This window comes from Xylocopa sonorina, chromosome 1, assembly GCF_050948175.1.
Source record: "Xylocopa sonorina isolate GNS202 chromosome 1, iyXylSono1_principal, whole genome shotgun sequence".
NCBI lineage: Eukaryota > Metazoa > Arthropoda > Insecta > Hymenoptera > Apidae > Xylocopa > Xylocopa sonorina.
The window spans coordinates 16,616,579-16,636,700 of record NC_135193.1 but is presented as its reverse complement, the minus strand read 5'-3'; the positions used below and the strand labels follow the sequence as shown (position 1 = coordinate 16,636,700).

At 48.1% G+C, this 20,122-nt stretch overlaps 1 protein-coding gene across 2 annotated transcripts in view; it reads right to left on the bottom strand.

Moving 5' to 3' along the window:
• The window catches only part of LOC143423149 (zwei Ig domain protein zig-8), a 76,229-nt gene that overhangs the window by 46,559 nt on the left and 9,548 nt on the right, over positions 1 to 20,122 (bottom strand). For both annotated transcript variants that reach the window (XM_076894259.1, XM_076894269.1), the window contains exon 2: positions 7,385 to 7,563. In XM_076894259.1, coding sequence (XP_076750374.1) covers positions 7,385 to 7,563 — 179 coding nt within the window. The remainder of the gene's footprint in view (positions 1 to 7,384; positions 7,564 to 20,122) is intronic.

Here is a 20,122-nt window from a genome sequence, read left to right as displayed (position 1 = left end):
ATGGCGCTACGCTGGTCTTACTCTCGCGGGTTAACGTTTATTCTCCATCCTTGATACCAACGGATAATTAAAAATTCTGTTCTCGAGAAGTTGGAAAACTCGGCAACTTAAAAGAGTCCTAAACAAGGGCAACTTTCAACGTTTCTTGACTCAAACCGTCATCCTGTATCTTAGGCTATCCAGCAACTGTTACTTTAAGCCCTAAACAATTTTTATTCATTATTCCAAAGGTCCTTGTACCGTTCGAGTAAAACGCAGACGATTCTGACTGAATTCAAAGCAGTGGAAGCCACGGCGGAATCAAGACATGTCTCTATTCAAGGCCCAATTGAGATCTAAAGGAAGGTCCTGCCAAGGGACTCTTATCTCTAAACCGAGCCGGTATCTCGTCCTCCCAGGCTCGGTGGACTGTTGCTTTCGACTTTTCCCGTCTGCCGCAAACTTATCGCGAATTTTCTACCCAGCAAACCTCTTTGCTCCTCGCTGGATCCTCTTGTCCCGTAGACGGCGAAACAATCTTCGATTCGAACCGATCCAATGTTTACGCGAGACGTGTTTCCAAGAGCCTACGGATTTTTTCATCGACGAGAGGATATCGAGCCCCGCGGAGCAGCGTGCGGGTGAAGCGTTCGAAAGGAAAGGAAGTTGAAACCTTAATCTGAGAGCCCGAAAATCTCATCTCTCGACGGTCGCGAACGGCGTCGAGCCAGTGCCTCGAGTGCTTTCCGGCTTTTCCGACCAGTCGAGTTTATCTCTTCTGGCTGTGACACGTCGGAGAAAAGAGGTTGTACGACTAACTTGTTCGATCGTCGCACCTCCCGTGGAAGTCACCCTGCCCGCCGATAGGAAGACCATCCGCGCGGAATTCTTTTCGAGCACGCCCGTCACGTTTACTCTTCGAGCTTAAGCGCTAAATATTACTATGCACGCGCGCGATTCGCAGTCGCCGATAAATAAAGAAAAAGCGTTTAACCGTTCCGCTCGCGGAGCACGCATCCGCGCGCGCGCGCGCGCGCAATTACCCCGAGCGGTGCGAAATAAACCGACGATAAATCCCTCTGTACGAACGGTTCGCGCCCTCTCTAAACAATTTCGACTTGCAGCGAGCTCGATTTTTCCAACGAACCGCCCGACCGCCAGCTATCGACGGACCGTTTTTGGAATGTTAATTACCAAATTATATGAGCCAGCGCTAATTTAATTACGCAATTTCGCGGTCAAACGGTCCGCACGGACGGCACGCAGGCTCATAAATCCTGCGGATGGATAAAGCGTTGAATCGTCCCTGGTTTCGCTCCGAGGAGACCCATTTCTATCGCGTTTCCCTCGCCCTTTTTCCTTCGCCCATTCATTTACCACACAGGGGGTGGGATGGGCTGGAAGCACCTCGTTCCTCCTCCTTGCCACGGAAGCCTGTTCTTCCTTCGAGCATACCCCGCGCATTTAGTAAGCCGTGAAAGTAAAAGAGTTCCTTCTAAGCGCAAAGTGGTCTCTCATCTTTGAAATACCTGGCTACTTTCCCTCTGTTTTATACGCGCCCATTCTTCGTTCCTTTCTTCTCGCGAGGCCGTCTTTCTTTCTGTTTTTTCACTTCGTCTACTTCTTCTTCTTCTTCTCCTTCTTCTTCTTCATCTGCTTATTCGAGTCTCGCCAAGGTGTACCTTGTCTCTTTCTATCATTGCCGGTTCTACCTTCGTTTCACTCTCGTCTTGACGGTATAACGGAAAAACGAACATTTTGTTTAGAGAGCGCCGGCACTCGGTCGAGTGTAACCTTAATGAAAAAAGGCTTTCCTCTCCTCGTCTCTCGTGAAGCCTGCCCCGCGTAATTAAAATTCCGCAGCTACTTTCTCCCGCGCGCTCTCGCCAGTCCTCCGCGACGATACGAATTAGCCCTCCGCCGGCTGCATTATCGCCCAACGAGTATTCTTTCTTCAAGGAAGATGCTACGACCGCAGCGAATATCTTCCACGAGTACAACCGCGACGATCACAGCTTTCGCGCGGTGAATACTTACAAGGAATCTTCGCATTTTTCCTTCATCGATCTTGAGTTTTCTGCCAAAAGATTGCCATACGTGTGTTTGTCCAAATCCCCAGGCAATTCTCAATGAATCTCGTTACGTATTTTGTCAAGCATGCTTCGAATTTCCGGAGGATAAGTTCCCAGCGTCAATTAGACAGGAATTAAATAGGAATTGCTGAGACGAAAATGTAAAATTGTACGAAAGTCTCGGAACAGCGGATTCCTTGCGATCGCCTTACGAACACGTTCGCCTACATCTGTTACCCAAGAAAGCTACTCGAGCTCCAGGGAGCTTTTCGGGAAAATTTCAAGTTTGAAACGTGACTAACGATTTACAGTTTCCACGCAGCTGCGAAGATTCCCAGCTTTGACGATACGGCCTGCGAGCGGAATGTGCATCGACCGTGCGAAATCTCTGTTTTGATATGCAGTCGTCACTTTTTTCTTTGCCACTCTCTGTATAACATTTTCGCTGATGTGTCGGACGAAATTGGACAGTTTCGATCCGTTCGAATGCGCGGTGGAAAAATTCAAAAATTATACTCGATCGTTTGCTTTAAAGCCATTTTATTCGACGTGGCGTTCAATGTGACTGCAACTAAATTGCGCGTTGAACCCAAAATACTTGCGAATCTTGTTAAGCAATCTATCTATAATCGTCCTAAAAATGGAATTCTGTTACTTCGGGACTTGGTTGTTCGTTGATAGAAATTCTAAAAGTGAAATGCTCGAAAGTACGACAAATAGCAGAGGTTTGACGAACGATCCTGTTTACAGACAGCGAGCGCAATAAATGTGACTTAAATATACCTAACGCGATGCCCGCGAAAGCTCGCCGGTGCACAGAATTATTATCGAAAATTCTTTCAAATGTATTCCATGCCATTCGCAGTTTATTCGCTGCCACCGACATGAATTAATGTTCCCTCGTGAAAAATTCAGAAGTATTTGCTTTTCGAGTGGCATTTTGTTCGAGCCCAACATTTTATTCTAGTTCTGTAACAATATATGTGACCCGTTCGGAACAAAAAAAAAAAAAAATAGGCTCGAGTGGCGCACCACAAATATAGGCAATTTTAAGTTTTCGATCCTCCATCCGGCCAGTTTCGACAGGAAACTTTATCGTTCCCAATTTCAGTTGAAAAACTGGGAATTGGAACGGACAGGGGTTTCCTTTCATCGCTGTCCGAGGTTCCCACGGAACGTGCTTTTATCAAAAACTGACTAATTTGTGGTGAAAATACAGGAAAGAAAATCCGTGCGACGATGTTACAAATTTCCATAAAAAATGCGATTAGGTTCAAACTTTCCCGTGTATATCTGCGATTTAAAATGTTTCGAAACGAAATGAAAATTTTAATTTCGTTTGAGGGCGCACAGCAAAATAGAAAAGAGCCGCGAAATTCGCGCGCGTAGAGACCGCGTCGTCGATGACGATGGTGGTCCGTGACGAGCATTCGATCCCGTCGAACATATTTTCGAGGAGAGGAAAAAAGGGCAGGCGACGAAAACGCGGCGTATTTCCGTTGGCTGATTGTCTCCCGCTGGTTTTTCGAACCGAGAAACGAAAATTAATCGTATTTACGGCTGTCCGCGTCCCTCGATCTTTCTCTCGCCCCATGAATAATGCACGGCTATGGAATTCACGGGTTGTTCAATTTATGCGCCGGAAAACGCAACCGTGAGAGGCGTTCGAGTCCTTGCGCTACGCGGAATCGATCCGTCGAACCGATAAGGCACCCTTTTTCACGACGATCCATCATGACACCGATGTTTGGCCTGTCTGCCGGGTCAACAAATCACGAGTCACTTTGGGCACGGGCTGGTCGGCTGTTCGACCGTGTCTGATTCGTTTCTCTTCTTCTACTTCTCATTTCGAGTACATTAGCGTGACGAGGGGGTGAATTTTATCGCGAGGCTGGCGCGGAGTTAGGGGTAAGGAACGGAGTGACAGCTCGGGGATGAAGAACGACGCAGTGGTTTGTCGTTGGAACGTATTGATTGAACCGTGTTAATCTTTCGCGCCTGAACTGTGCGCACCGAGAATTTATGATGGATCTACACCGTCGCAAAGGTGACAAAAATGATTCATGGATTGCCAGAAAAGCTTACAAGCTTTATTCCACTGTTATTCCATTGTTCTATCGGGCCGTGAAATTTTTTTCAACTGCGCCGTGGAATGAGTTCATACGATCGCTGGAATATTTCAAAGTGCATCCCACCGACGTCTGACCAGTGACTGGTCTATTCTACTGCGATCAATCCAGCTCTATTTTTACGAACATTTCCCGTAATCGTCGATTGTTATTCGCCTCGATTGACAGAGGATCGTGGCCGTGGAGCGGAGAATACCCTCGATTAATCGAAGCGCGTTACGTTTACGTCGGTTATTGTTTATTCGCCAGCGACGCGAACCCATCGAAATTTTGCTGCTCTTAAATTCCCGCGCAAATATAGGCCGTCGAGAATGATAGACGGCGCGAGCGACAGGGACCCTTCGAGTTTTGCATAAACAGGGAAACAGGCCCTTTCCGGTCATCCATCAAACCGCGAATGCGCGAAGCCGCGCGCAAGGTCAACAAATCGCGGAACCACTTTACGCTATTTACCGGTGAAATTTCGCGTCGAACGAGGCATCGGCAATTATTGATCGAGGAATAACTTGGAGGGCAGCTGAGAGAACAGCTGAAAGTAGAGACCGCGCGAAAAAGCCCGGCTCCCGTGATGTAACCGAATTCTTCTTTCGTTCGATGCGCACAAATGTTATTATAAATCGTACTTTGAGATAAACGATCTTCTCCCATGCGAAAGCAGAGCTGTTCGATTATTCGAGCGTGCGTTACGATTGGTTTGCATAATCGGGGTGCTGCTGTATCCATCTATGCGTGAACGAAAAAAAAAAGGAGGGCAACGGCGACATTCTAACCGACTATATATTCATGGATGAACGAACGGGCGATAGAATGGCGTTGGCCGAAAAATCGTTTGAAATGGATGGGGCAACAGCGACTTTATCGAGGCATTAATTTAATATCGCTGAGCCTGGAGAACATGAAACGCCGATACCGCCTAACTTCAGCTGACTGTTCCCCGTGTTTCCTCGCGGAATCGATATTTTATTAATAAACGATCCACGCTGTCGTTTGTAGTGCAACTATAGACTGAACGTTGGTAATAATTCGCGAGCAGATCGCGGGCTTTCGACGTCGAATCGAAAACTAATTAGAATCGACCGTTCGTTCGATAAAATTGCCCGATTAACTTCCGCGTAGGGCTTTCACGTTGACCGGGGGAACAACCGGCGACCGAATATTAATTTTCCATTACACGGTATTACGACTGATCTTTGATCAAACAGCCGATCACGGCGCGCCTGGCGGAGGGATGTAGTAAAAAATAAAAAAAAAAAAGAAAAAAAGAAAAAAGGATAAGAGAAAAATGGTCGGACGGTGGAAAATCGAGCGATACGGTTGATTCCGAAAATGTTCGAACAGCGAAAAGGAATTGATAGCTTTGAAGAAGCTGCGCGCTTTGATGTCGCCACCGAGAGAGGGTTCAGAAATAGCGGGTCGCCGTTCGACAACGGAAAACGATGCAATATCAGCGAGCGCGGCGCCAACCGACCCTTGATCTAACGATTGTCTACCAGCAAAACGAATCAACCGGACAAGATTATTGCTGCCAAGCGACGATCTGTGGTTCCCCGTCAAACGATTATGATCGTCGCTTAGCATAAATTCTCCTGCTTTCTTTTGCCCCTCTGACCTTTCCTCGCGCACAGTTTCGCCTCTGCTGAAGCCGCGATCGATCGATTTTCAAAACTTTTGCATTCGCCGTCTGGCCCGGTTCCGCTTGGAACGCGCGGAAAGAAGATTTTATCCCGCTGATGGGGGATCTCGCTGACTACGCGGAATCGTTGATTACCGCTTGCAGCAACATTTCAGCGAGTTCTCGCACGGTAATCGTGCGACGAAATAGAAAAATGCCACGAGACCCGCGGTCACGAGAATTAAGCGCGGAGTTTACGACGGGAACCCGTTCCCTGGGAACGATTTGCGATCGCAGAAGTAGCTGGCCGTAATTAATGGTGGCCGCGGGGAAGAAACGGGTGTAACGAAACAACCTCGACGAACAGACGGAATGGAAAATGAAGATAACGGGCAATTTATATCGGACAGATGGCGAGAATGCGAAGGCACGAATCCACTCGCGGCCCCGTGCACCGTGCAACCCGTACAATCGCGTAGATATTAGCTGCGAAGGAAACATACTGATGTCTGTGTCCCCTGTGTTTCTCATTTTGATCGATTGTCACGAGCACGCCAGCGTGCACGACCCTAGAAACGCACGGCGCCGTGTCCACGGTTTTCGTGCTGGCTGCCAGCTAATCGCGAGCGTTGTATTTATTGGCCGGTCGTTATTGCGGAAACGACGATTTGTCATGGCCCGGTATTAATTACACCGGGGAGGGGGGCACACCCCTTTGTACCGATAACAGAGAGCCAAAGGGCCGCGACGCCGCCGTCAACGTCGTCGTCGTCGTCGTCGTCAGAGATGCGAGACAACCTGTTTGAATAGAAACTGGCCTACGGAATGGGAACCGGGGATTCGAACAACTTCCGAAAATTAATTGTTCCACTGCTCTGGAAACGTGCGTGCTCCGTGGCACACGTGGCTATCCTAATCGAAACTCTGTTCCCGCTGAGTTACTGGTCCCTTTGGCATATTCCGTAATACGAAACCGATCCCGCGGGACATGATACACGATTGTTTCACCGTTCCCAACATTTTGGATGGTCGTCGCGGACCACTTATGATCGCGGGTGTCTCAGCTGTCTCGGAGACACGTGCAAGGGATGAATTTATTGGCCTTGGATAACGTTTCTTCGCGACATTAATAACGACGATACAATGGCGGAGATATGGATTCGCGTTGATGTTAATGACGCGAGCAAAACGAGACATCGATGCGCTGCACGCTTGGCAATTAATGGCGAACGTGGGTTACTCGAAGCTTCGAGTGATGTACCATTTTCAAGCGCAGAATCGTTCAGGAATGGAACATTTTTGAAAGCGTCGAGAATCTCGGCCAGAGCTGGTTAGCGAAATACCAGAGCGATGGCTTCATTCTCGACGCTTTTACGTTGTACCTTTACGATGTAACTTTTCATATCGGTCATAAAACTCTCGGTGGTTATACATATAAAATACAGGCTACGAGATTCCTGTCCTTGCCGCTTGTTTCTGGGCGAAAAACCAAATTCGTTATCTTCCTATATTATACGCTGCATCGTCGAGAGATAATTGTATGAGTTACAAAAAGAAAAAAAAAAAGGAGGAAAGTAATTACTGTTGCTTACCACTTTATCACCCAAATTTCGCACACGGCAGGGCAGATACACGGACTGCCCGACGAATGCGCTGACGTTCGCCGCTGTCTGTTCAAAAACGGGCAAATCCCCTTCGCCCCAGTCATTATTCCCGTCGTTCGACCGTCGTTGCAAGCTCTCCTTCGATATTTCACGAAGTTGCAGAGGCACTGGAAGCAAAACAATTTATTCGCAGAAATACGTCTCGTCAAACGTGCCCAGCCAGGGTTGCTCTCGTAGTTTCGAGCTGACTTTTCAAGCACAATCGATACGACACGAGTCTCATCGTCAGACTAACCGAGCGGAATTTTTTTACGAAAACTTCCGTTAATCTCGTAACTTGTACGAACCTATACGCGACATTTCCGCGAACGAACGAGTACGAAAGAGTTTCTTTCCTTTTCTCCGTTGTAAGTAGAGCAAAGGTAGTTTGCGCGATTCCAGCGAACTCGTGGAATTCCCTGCGATATTCGAGGCGGAGGGTAAAAGAAAAATCGTGTCGATCCTTTGTTTGCTCATTAAACGTTTCGCTTTCCACGGATCAATCTTCATTAGCCTCGAGAACAAAGTCTGGCTTTCCTCTTCAGAATCTCTTCCGTTTCTCCCTCGCCTTTCCGACCTCGTCCCTTCCTACGGATGGATGTCCGTACACGTGTTATCGTAATCTCCCGGAGTTTCCACGAATGTGCTCGGCTGCTCGAATAGCCGCAGCGTCCATTCGAACGGGGGACGATCGTTAGTATACGCACGAGCGATCTATCCGTCATCATCGATCATCATCCGAACAGTTCGAAACGATAGCCCACCGTCGATTAAGAGGGATCGATTCGGTTGGAAAGTCAGGGGTAGAAACTTGCTCGGTCGCGACTTTGTCTGCCGCGTTCCACGTAGCGCAAGGACGAGGAACGGAGTCGAGACTGCTCTGAAAATTTTTAACGTTGAGAAATGATCAGAGATCCGCGAAAGAGCACTCCGAATCTGTTCGTTATGCATGATAATTCTTGCGTTCAGATCCCCCAAGGATTTTCGGTGGAACAATGGGAAAGGTTGAATCGCGACGGGGGGAAACGCGCGAACGTTTATTATTCCCACGGAGTAAAAAGAGGAATTCCATCTGGTTAAATTGGATCATTCCCTGCAGCGAGTCGTATCAATCAACGGTGGCGATTCGAAGTGGATGAATCGGCGGCTTTCAAAATTGACGAAAAGGAAAGCAGAAAGTGGGGGTGGAGAGGGACGGAGAACGGTAACTGCATTCCACTTCTTTCTCTCGTCTCTCTCTCTCTCCCTCTTTCTCCCTCTCTCTCTTTCTATTCCTCTTTTACAGCCACTGAATCGCGGCCGCGCTTTCGCTTCGGGCCGAAAACACAACCGGATAAATTTAATTGGACCCGTGCCGAGCATGTAGCTTGACGCGACGCGGAATAAGAGAGAAAAAGAGGGGAATGGCGGGAGAGAAAGAGGCAGCGATGCCGTCGGGACGGTCGAGGTGCAAAAGTGCTATCGAATTATCAAACGAAGCCAACCAGAACGAGCCGCTGACATCGTAACTCGCTATGCTGACCGTTTCGCATAAACAACGCGTCCTACCCAAGCACACAGCGGTATCCTCTTTCCAGCGTGGCTATACAACCTACCCTCTCTCACCCCTTTCCCGTTACGCGGTGTCACGTTAACGTGTCACACAGACCGTTCTTCCCCCGACGGGGTTCAGCTCAGAGTACAGATAACGGCCATATATACACACCACCGTTCCTGGCGTCATACAAATGACCAACTTCCCCTCGGCTGGGCTCCGACGTCGGTCGAACCCCATCCCACCGGCTCCACTGATAACTGCAGATTAATTGACAAAAAGCAGAGCTCGCGAATACGGATGATGTACACGGCTCGAAAATCGTCCTGCACCGCTGGGCTCTGGTTACACGTCGACCTTTACTACTTCATTCCACGTTGCCCGGGGAAATGGCTCTCTAATCGGGGCACCGTGAATTTATGCGAATCGGAGTGGTATCGTCGGTAGACTGGGACCAAAAGAAACGACCGTTCGAAGCTTGCGCAACCGTCCACCGTGTATAATGAAGAGTTATTATCCTGAGAACCTAAGAGATCGACCATTCGCGGAATAAAAGAGAACTACTCGTAAGGATATTTAATACCGATGATACCAGACATGTATGATTTCTACAACGATCTTTGATGTTTGCGAAACAGTTGAGTGTTTACTGAAAATGTGGAACGATACTTCAGGCTTCGTTTCTCGTTCCAGGGATAAGCGAGCGAAAACGCGTCAACGATGGAAACTAAGGCTGGATCCTGTTTAAATATCCCCTCATACGTGCTCATCGTCTTAATCACCGCACTTAAAAGAATTTTCGCGAAACGTGAGCGAACGTGCCAGTCGCTTTATCTTCGCCGCGACGCGTAGTTTGCGAGCGTTCTCCGTCCGACCAAGCGCGGACTCGCTCTCCTTTCCCAACGCGCGCATCTCTGCTTTTTTTCATCCACCCCCGCAAGCCTCGACGCCGCTTTACAATATTATAAACGGCACGCAGACGCCCGTAAACCGAGAATGTTTTCTACTCGTCTCTCGCTGGCCCGTGGGCTATTTTCCTGCGGACGATCCTCAGGATATTTTATGATCGACATCGAGCGAGCATCCTTTCCCTCTTTCTTTCCTACCCCTCGGCTTTTTCCCCCTTTTAGAGAATCACACCGCGGACGAACCACCGCGAACTGTAAACCGAGAATTTCTTTTAAACGAATCGCACGGCGAAGTCTTGGCTCATTACACTGGCAATTAGAGAGAAAGAACTGGTGCACGGTATTTGAGTGGCTGATTAGAACTTTTCGAAATGCCACTGTTACACCGCGAAACGTTCCCCAGAGGAGCTCTCGCCATTTTGTAACTTCCGTTTCCATCAAGCTGTATGTTTCATCGTAAACCCATTAGCGTCAACTTGGGCTGGACTTATCCTATGAATCTATTAGATGGCAAATTCGACTCGAAACACGATGGTAGTTTAAGTGGTTTACTGATCAATTGAATATGATCACTGAAAATGGAGTACCAACGATGGTACCTAAAGCGTCCACTGTTCTCGCCAATAGCATTTCACTGGAACTCTCGAGTTTATTACTACGTTACATTGTTCACATGTAAAGTGGTACAAAAAAATCTCGATTACTCGTCAGCTTCGTTTCCAATTCACTTTCGCGATAAATTAAATTGTTCCCGTAGAAAATGCAAACACCTTCCACGTTCCTCTGTTACGCAAAATCATAGCAAAGGCGAACGTAATATTCTCCCTCTCGACTCGTTCGTTTCACGCAGCATACTTTCACGTAACGCGAAAGAAAAGAGAGGAATACCATGTTAACGTCGAGGATCCAGCCGACGCGTGTTGGCTGATAAAAGGGAGGTGCGAAGAGAGAATTTCGTGCGGTGTGTTCCTCGATAAGCAGTCGCGTATCACGCCACGGGGATACAAATATCGCTTTCGAATGGAGCGGTCGACGAGGACGCGTATGTACGTCCGCATTAAGGCGAATTACTACGTGCTAAATCTCCCGGCGTTACGCTATCTTTCGTAGGCACTCGACTCACCTCCGCGAAAATCTCCACCTCCCCCTATTACGGCCGGAGCCTTTTTTCCTCGACAAACGACACTTTTATTTCCTGAGAGCATTATCCCGATTTTCCCTCTGTGCGACCGGCTTCCTGGCCTGCGTATATATTTCGTGATTCCCCTCCTCCGTCGCGACCCAGCCCGGGAAACGCGTGTCGTTTGCGTAAAACGATGAAGAACGACCTTTAAATCCGCGATGGAGGCAAACGAAGGAGAGGATTACAGAGACCCTTTCCTTCTGAAATAGGGATTTTCTTATCGTAGACGCGGTAATGGTTCGAACTTCTCAAAAGGTACCTTCCATCGCGAATAGCTATCGTCATTTAAACTTCTATCGAGGATCCAGCTGAAAAGCATAATGTAAGGTTCCAAAGAAAATCGTGTATTTCGATCAATCTAATAAAAAAAAAAAAAAAGAGAAAAATGGTACGAGGCTAGACGAGCTCCTTCGCCTCGTTTAATCCCACTTACGAGCGTCCCACGTATCGGTTTCGTCGCTTTTCCCGTCATAAATCTCCATTGGAAGAAGAGGCGGTCGAAAAGGGTGGATGTAGATCGAGCGAGAGGGGAACGTCGAAGGCGACGAAGGGAAAGGGCGAGAGGGAGGTGGACGTGGTCGTTGGCTATAAAACTACAAAGCGAACCGGCCGTTAATCTTACGTCTGTCTGGAATCGTGCGGCGGTCTACCGCTCTTAAACCAGAAGCAACCCCCTCGCGAAGCCCCAGGCCGCGGTACGTTACGCCGCTCGAAACAATGAGGACGAAAGTTTACGGTCGCGCGCTAGCCCGCCGGGAGAATCATATATTTTCGCGGCGAAGCTCGTAAAGTGCGACCGCTCTTGCCAGTCGGCACATCGCGTCGCGGGCAACGTTGCGTGCCCGTTGTTACACGCGACAGCGCCGTGTCAGCGTGTCACTGGCCACTGCCTCCGCGTAATTCCCGCGGAAAGTGGAAATTTCCTTGTCGAGCGTTGCGGGCTGCGTGCCTGCACGAAACGTTTACCGAGGACTAGTCGAAAGAATCCACGCGTTCCTCCTGTTCGCCACATCTTACTTCGACTACTCCCACTGGCGTTTCGAACTGGCCGAGATACGCGAGCGTTTTAGGTTCGAATGCCAAGGATTTTTGGGTCGGTTACGTTCGTGGATGGATACTACGAACGATTAGTTCGTATATGATATATAGGAAAAGTAGTTTGCCCCGCGGTGGTTTCATCTAGTTTTTCAGAAGAGATTCCTTTCCAGCGATGAGGTTGTTGTTCTAACAAATATTTGACTTTAATTAGACAGGATTTTTCTGCGTAACCTGGCGAACGGAGATGAGAACGCGGGATAGAAATACCTTTGGAAATAAAGTTCGGTTTGAAAAGGTTTATCTATGAATACGGTGGGAATTCAAATCTTCCCTCTCTGGAAAAGGAAGTTTGTTCGGTTTTATTGGTTCGCATTGACAAAGAATTGCTTCGATCGGTCGTGTTTGTCGGTGCTTCGCGGAATGGAAGTTACATAGATTTCGTTTCGTGACTGGCGAACGCCGGGGACGTAACGCGAAACAAATTTAACCGAAACGTTTGAATAAAGCCGGAGTAATTGCAGTGTACACAGTTGACTTAATATCAACTCGGCGATGTCGTGATCTACGATCCACTGCTTGAATTCGCCCATTCCTCGGCTGTATTCATGCCTTATTGCACAATTGGACGTGACGTACAATGCGCTTACTTTGAACATCTTTTCGCGACGAGGAATGGCACTGGATTATAATTTTAATTGGCACGAGAGAGGGCTGCGACGGCGCTTGCTCCATTGTTTAGCGAACTGGGCCACAGTCATCGACGTATAACAGTGCAAGCCTGCGTGTCCCGTTACGACGTCAAGTAATTCCAAGACAGCGGTGCATCTCGCGATATAATAACAGCCTCTGATAACAATGCGTACAACGGTCTGATCGTGAAACACTCGCATTAGCGAGCGGCTAAAGCCGACGGTTGGATGCGTAAAGTCGCTGCGTGAAATACAAGTAGATCGAGGAGTTTACGAAGTCGTCCACGCCTTCGAAATTTCCACCCGTGCCCTTGCATGCATCTCGTCCCCCGCCCCCCGCTTTATTTGCATGCGATGCATTCAGAGGCGCGTGCCGCACAGGGTGCGCGTCACTTCCGCGCGTTCACGTGACATGGATACGTGCAGTTAGACAGCGAGAACGGCGCGCAGCGGTAATGGATGCACTCCGCGAGGCAGTCGCTGTCAGGTAGCATTTCGATGTAAGTAGCGTGGCGGCGACGCTCAAGACGGAACTGCGTTTAATACCTTTAACGAGCACCCTACCGATTGCGCGGAAACGAACTGGTTCCGTCGCGAGACGCGAACGCGCGAATCGGGACGAAAAAGCCACGATTCCTCGCGAGAAACCGCGGGAAGTTTCTCGATCTCACCCCTGGCCGCACTTCTCAACCGAGAACAACTTCAAATCGTGAGAATTTCCACGAAGTTCTTCGCTAGTTCGATGGTAGCTGGTAAAAACTGCGCCACTCTCGAATTTCAAGCGATCGTTAGCTGTTAAAGTGCGAAGAAATCGGTCGAAATTATACACTAACTCTCAGCTAGACTTCCAGCTTAAACTAACCGAATTCAACTATCCACACATAGTCAAACTGATCGCGTACTATTCTAAAATAATTCGCTGAAACCTATTAAAATTATGAAAACTTTAGACCGTCGTAATTTCGAAGATAGTAGAGCTGCGACAACGAAACGTAGATCACTTGAAGCGTGGAACCTTCCTCTTTAAAATGATCCCCGATTCGTCTCGATACGACTTCCGGTTCCCGAGATATCGTCGTGTAAAGAGAAAGGTAATTTTTAAGATTTTACTAGTCCTATCCTCGTCGCGCGCCTTGGAACTCTCGCTCACTCTCCATTCACTGATCTATCCCAAGCGCGCGTCGCGTGCGCTGGCCAATGAATACGCAAAGTACCGTTTTTTTACTATTACTATTGTAGCGTACGCATTTCTAGGAAATTATGTGGGTCACGGCCCATTCATAATTCGACAGCTCGCGCGCTTAGATGGCGAAACTTCGAACGCTCGTATCTCAGGAACCGATTGAGCTATCGCGACGAAACGAAGCGCGTTTTAAAGGGCGTATTTCCCTCTACGCGTGCAGGTCGCTTTCGTGCATTTTTAACGTCTCCCTTACATATTTTTACTCCCGACGAGTTAACGTTATATCGACGAATATTTACCGCGTTTCATTGAATTTAATTAATTGCGTTACGTTGCTGCGGCAATAATTACAGGTATCATGTTTTACGCAATCATCGCGCACGCACGTTACACAATGAATTAATTAATTGATAGAAAATACAATTGTTCATAATCCAACACCGCAATGTTTGCCGAGCATATTGAATTAATTTCATCCTGGCTGAACGCGGGTGAAAAATGGAAACGAACGCCGGGGCGAATGAATTGATAAGCCAGATTCGCTTACTCGAAAATATTTATTACGTTTTGTATATTTTTCTCGTCCACCGTAGCGGCGGAATTGCATCGCGGGGAAATCACGCGATACCGCTAAGTGTCGTTCTGAAATTAATCGTCCGCTGAATATCCACGGTGATCGCAGCCTGTTCATTTACGTTCGTTTACGTTCAACGAACGCGCAGCTAGTTTCAGCTTACGGCTCGCGCATTAACCCGTGCATATATAACTTTGACAAGGAATTGCTAATCGAAGATCGACTCGGCAACAAGCCGAGGGAATTTCCAAGAGGGAACGGGAAATTTCCCGAGACACGGGTCTGTCGTTCGACAGAGGCAACGCGAACAGGGTAGACCCGGTTTCAGGCTGAAGAAATCCACGTGGTGGACACGTGTGCCTGCACGCGCGCTCGTTCTGCACGCATCACGGTGTGTATCTCGTTGCACCGGCTCGTGTTACGGATTATAAACGCCGCGTAATTCGCCCAGCGGCTACACTCCCCGTTGAAGTGAAATTTGCCAGTCACGCCACATTATGCCTCGTAAATATCGCGGCCGCTCGTGGGAGGAATATGGCTGAAAGAAGCGCCGCTCTTTCTATCTCCTCCCTTTATCGCTGACATGCGCGCGTCTTTCCATTTATATGCGTACGTTTAATATCTGCAGGCTTTCCGATCGGTTCAAAAAATACGTATAAATCCATTCTCATTCGTTCCCGTTATAACTTGATACTTTTTAAAGTCAGGAGAGATTATTTCGTGCAACTTTATAAATCGCTACGAGTTAACTTTTAACTAGAGAAAGTTCCGTGGAAAGTCTCTTTTGTGTTCCACGTTATTGTCCCGCGACGTCGAAAAAAGTATGGGCAGCTGTATCGAGCGGCGACTGTTCACGTTATTGCAATTAATTAGACGTCGGAAAAACTGGAGGATCGAGGGGAGAAAAAATGTGTATACAGCGAAAGAGTGGGTAAATTGACGTAGCACTGGAAAAGTTCAGGAAACGGCGGAGAATTAGGAAAACGAAGACTCGAGTCGAAGAAAAGCTGGTAATAAAACTAAACTGAACCGGGCTTCCTGGACTTCTCGCTGAGACGACGAACGGGGGGGAGGGGGCGGCGAAGGGAGCAGAAGGGAGGCAAGAGACGTCGAAACAAAAGAAGAAACGGAGACGGAAATACATAAGAGCTTCTTTTTATATACCGACTGGAACAAATACTTCCGTGCATTTTACCTCCTCGCGAACATTCCTCGCGAAACTGTGCCATGCGCCGTCAATGGCTGCGGGTAACAGTCTTTAGAATCACTCGGACAGATTCGCCTTCCAATTTATTCACAATCTAATAAAACTTAAATTAGTTTCCGCTACAAAATCTGAGAAGACATAATCAGCGTTGCCCGTGTTGTTTCCTCCGTTCATTCTCCCGTCCCGGTAAAACCAACTGCACGATTTCGAACCCTGTAATTCACTTCGCTACCACGGAAACGAAGGAAAGAAAAAAAAAGAAAAGAAAAGAAAAAAAGAAGGAAGACCGAAGGGCACCGCTTCCCGTGCTTGAAACAACCGCGGTATTTCAAATAACAAAATTAAACGGCTCGACCTCTGTATAAATATGTGTGTACGTACCTCAGGGCATGGTTGGCTAAAAATTATGATACCGTTTGTCCCGGAATGGAAAAACAGCCAAGGCAGAAGGCGCGGGAAAAAGTAGAGGGAAAAGAATTGCGAAACGGAGGTAGATAAAAGAGAAAGGGGCGGCGTAAGGGGTGCGGGGGGGTGGCGAGAACGGGGTGAGAAAAGCGTGGAACGGAGGTGGTGAGAAAGTTGAAAAATGCGAGGAAGGCGAGAAAGCTTTTTGGGTTTCGTGGGTAGATGGTGGGTGGCAGGTAGCCGCACTTCTAGGTAACGAGAAGAAATCACTCGACTGGATACGGTCTCTTATTCTTCCCTTCGTTTTTTCCCCTTCCTTTTTTCTTTTCTTTTATTTACCTAACGATCCGTTGAACGGGTCGGTTCCTGTCCGTCAAAATGGCAGAACACGATATTTCAACGTCGAACCGAGGGCCGTCCATTTCACGGACAACGTTTTTCCCACGGAGAAATTAATGCGCGCCGCTCGATCCACTTTAATGCATCGAATGCGCATTTCGCGAGTAGCTTATCGCGTAACGGATGCTCGGATCGAGAGTACCGAGGATAAATAGCTTTGTCGATTCAAGAGTCCCGTTACTTCCCTTTGACTCTTTCGAAATTGTTTAAACCGCTTTTCAAGCCAACAATTAAATTTCTCAACGTAATAACCAAAGAAGAACTGACCAATGCGGTGGAAAAAACGAGCGAGTTTTATCCGAGCGCGTATTAAAACCACAAAACAACGTCTACCTCTTGGAGTGCGGATCGCTTTTAAAATCGCTCGGCGGCTCGACCCGGCGTCGAACTTCCGTAATTGCTCGAACTACTTCCGACAATTTAATTTTTCGTTCTCGTACTTTCAGTCCAGCCAGCGCAGCGCAAACAAAACGTCGAAATGGGTCGATCGACGAGTATCGACTGGGCTCGCGGAATGTATGAAACAGGCCGTCGGTTCCCTGAGTGCCGTAGAAACGGTCGGCAATTTAACGGTGGAAATTGTAACGAAACGACGCGACAGAGCCACCACCGCGGAGACCGGATAACGCTTTAAGAAACTATCGCGAATCTCTCTTTCTCACCTCTCCGTTTTCCCATGGACTCGGGCAATTTTCTCGCCTCTCGCGTTTCCACGGTTTACTGAAAAAGCTGCGCGGGAAAGGAGAGCATCAAAGTTCGCAATTTGCACCAAGTGGCAAGTCGCATCAGGTCGAAAGTTCAATCTCGTCTCCGCTCGCGTTTCGGCCGATATTTTGTTCCGTTAGCAGCTTCTCTCAGCAACCCTCCCTCTAACCCCGTCTCGCTCAGCTTTACCGCCCTTCGTCCCCCGCCGCTCGCGAATTGATTTCTACGATCCAACTTTTTATATTGCCCGCCAGCCGCGGCGAGACTTCGTCCGATTTCAATAAAATTAATTACAAACTACCGACTGAGACGCCCGGCTCACCCCCCCTGGCGATAGCCACTTTTCATTAGTGTCCCGCGAGAAACGAATAAATGACTCGAGTCCCAACTATCGTCATTGGTTTTGGGAATCTCGATAACGAAATCGGAAAGAATATTCCTCCAACTGTTCGATCTCGAAAAAATTGTCAGTCCTTTTAAATAATTATTGCGATACCGTTCGTTTCGCGTGCGAAATGATTTTTCCTTGGCTTCCTCCGTGAAAGTTCTAGAGGAAAATCGACAACGAAGGCGATTATCGGTTTCATTTGAAGATAGATTAAGATGGATGCACGTAATAGCGAGTGAATTGAAGATAAATTACAGAGAGGAGATGGGAGGGGGTATGAAGGAGTACCCTTGTTTCTCTTTCGCTCGGAGGATTACTTGCCCGCAATGCAGGGAGCCATTAACGACAATTGACCCCTCCGCGTCTAATGTAGATTTCAAGGCCGTAGAACACGATCGACAAGTGACATTGCAGACGTCGCTGCACGAGAGCGAAGCTTGCGAGCACGTCGGGTTCAAGTGTGGCAATTTTCCACTTTTAAACAAACGTCGAGTTTATATTTCAGAAACGACACAGCCAAACGGATGCGACACGTAAAATTAGTTACTAAGCTGGGATATAGAGAAGGAAATAGAGAAAGAGAGAGAGAGAGAGAGAGAGAGAGAGAGAGAGAGAGAGAGAGGATTAAAAAGAAGAAAAGCACGAGAGTCGTTTATTTGTAAACCTTTGTGGGATTAGTTTCTGAAGACCAGAAAAGCGGAAGTGGCAGAACGAAGGGGAGAGGAGAGAAAAAAAAGACGCGCAAAGTGAAAGAGGGGGATGCGTGGACGGCGCCAAGTACGACTTGCCCGCGAAAGCCGTATGACGAAGGCGCATACCGAATAATTTATTTCTGGCCGTGGACGTGTGAACCAGTGTGCGTGCGAGAACGAGCGCGCGCGCGCGCTCGGAACGGAAACGGGCTCGCGCAAGGATAATACCGTCCTGGCCAAAGTGTGAAGCTCGTCCCTCCAATTAGTTGCACAATGCAATTACCGCGGGTATTATTCCATTACGATGCCTGTTGTTCGAGTAATTTAATCATTGCGCAGCTCCCTCGTAATGTATTATTCTGAAAACTGGAGAGACAGGCGAAAGAGAACACAAAGGGAGAGGAGGGTCCGTAATTTTTGTTATCGAGGAGAATTGATGGAACGAGCGCAAAAATTGTTTGACGGAGATAGAAAATTGATCGAACCTGTCTGCGGATAAAAATTGCCAACTCCAGAACACCCATACGCACGAGAGAATTATTTCCCGTTGATTTTATTATCGACGAACGTACTATTAAAAACAAAAAAAAAAGCGTTGCAAGGGAACGAAGACGACGACATGGAAACCACTTAATTGGCCTATCGTCCCGTAATAATGCTTGTCTAGAGGACCGCGGCGCTGATCAAAGTGTGCGTTGGTTAACAGGTTGATAAAACGTTTTAACAAGTTTACCCGAGGCAGAGCGAAACTTTTAAACGAACAAATTCTCGAGACACTCGCGGGGAGCATGTTTTATCGTAAACTCCCGGGTGAACCGTTTAAATTGCATCCAGGAACGTCGAAGTAGCCCGGTGGCTCTTTAAAGCGGCGACTTTAAACGCGCGTGGCAAATGGAGCCGGAACGTTAACGTTGCCGTCCGCGTAAGAAGCTGTCCAAGATCGTACAGGCATTGCGGGTCGCGAAAATCGACCGAGCATATAAATATCAGCGAACACACGAGACAGAGCGCGCGCGAGAGAGAGAGAGAGAAAGGGAAGAAAGATCACGGTGGAGTCTCGGTGAATGCGACGGTAGGAAAGCAGCGCTTGATCCCAAAACCCAGGAACGTCTATCGTTGCCTCCCTGGCATTTTTCACTTTTATAACGGTTCAACTGGATGGGCCGCGCTTGGCGGCGAATGCATAAAAGTAGAACAAAAAGGGCCGCCACTGACTCGACCGAGGTTAACGTGCACGTCCGACTCCCTGTATCCTGTACCAGGTCGTGCGATGGGAAGAAGAAACCGTAGCGAATGGCTTTCCGGAAACCCATTGGCCCGTCAGCAGGAGCGTATCGAGGCGAAATTGTGAAAGAACGAAAATAAAGATGTTAGGTTAGGATAGCGGGACAAGGAAATGGAGGAAGTGGAGAGAAGAGAGCTGGGAATAGCGGCGGATAGTGGATGCGTGGAAAGAGGGTCGTAGAGAGTTCGGGACGATAAGAAATCCGAGGATAGTGTACGGGACTGGGGGCAAGGGGGCAAGGAACACGCACGGCAGGAACAGGGGAGGGGTTCTGGGGGCAGGGTGAAAGGAAATGCAATAAGAACGGGTCACCGTAGTAGGAGGAGCGAGGACGATAGATCGTGGCAAAAAAGAGGGAAGGAGATAAATAAGGAAGATGGAATGGTAGGTGGGTGGGGAGGGAAAAAATTGGCTGGTTCCGTGGCCGGAATCACGGGCTCGTTCTCGCCAGATGCAATTCTTTAAGAACGTATCGGTCTGACTAATTTTAGATGATA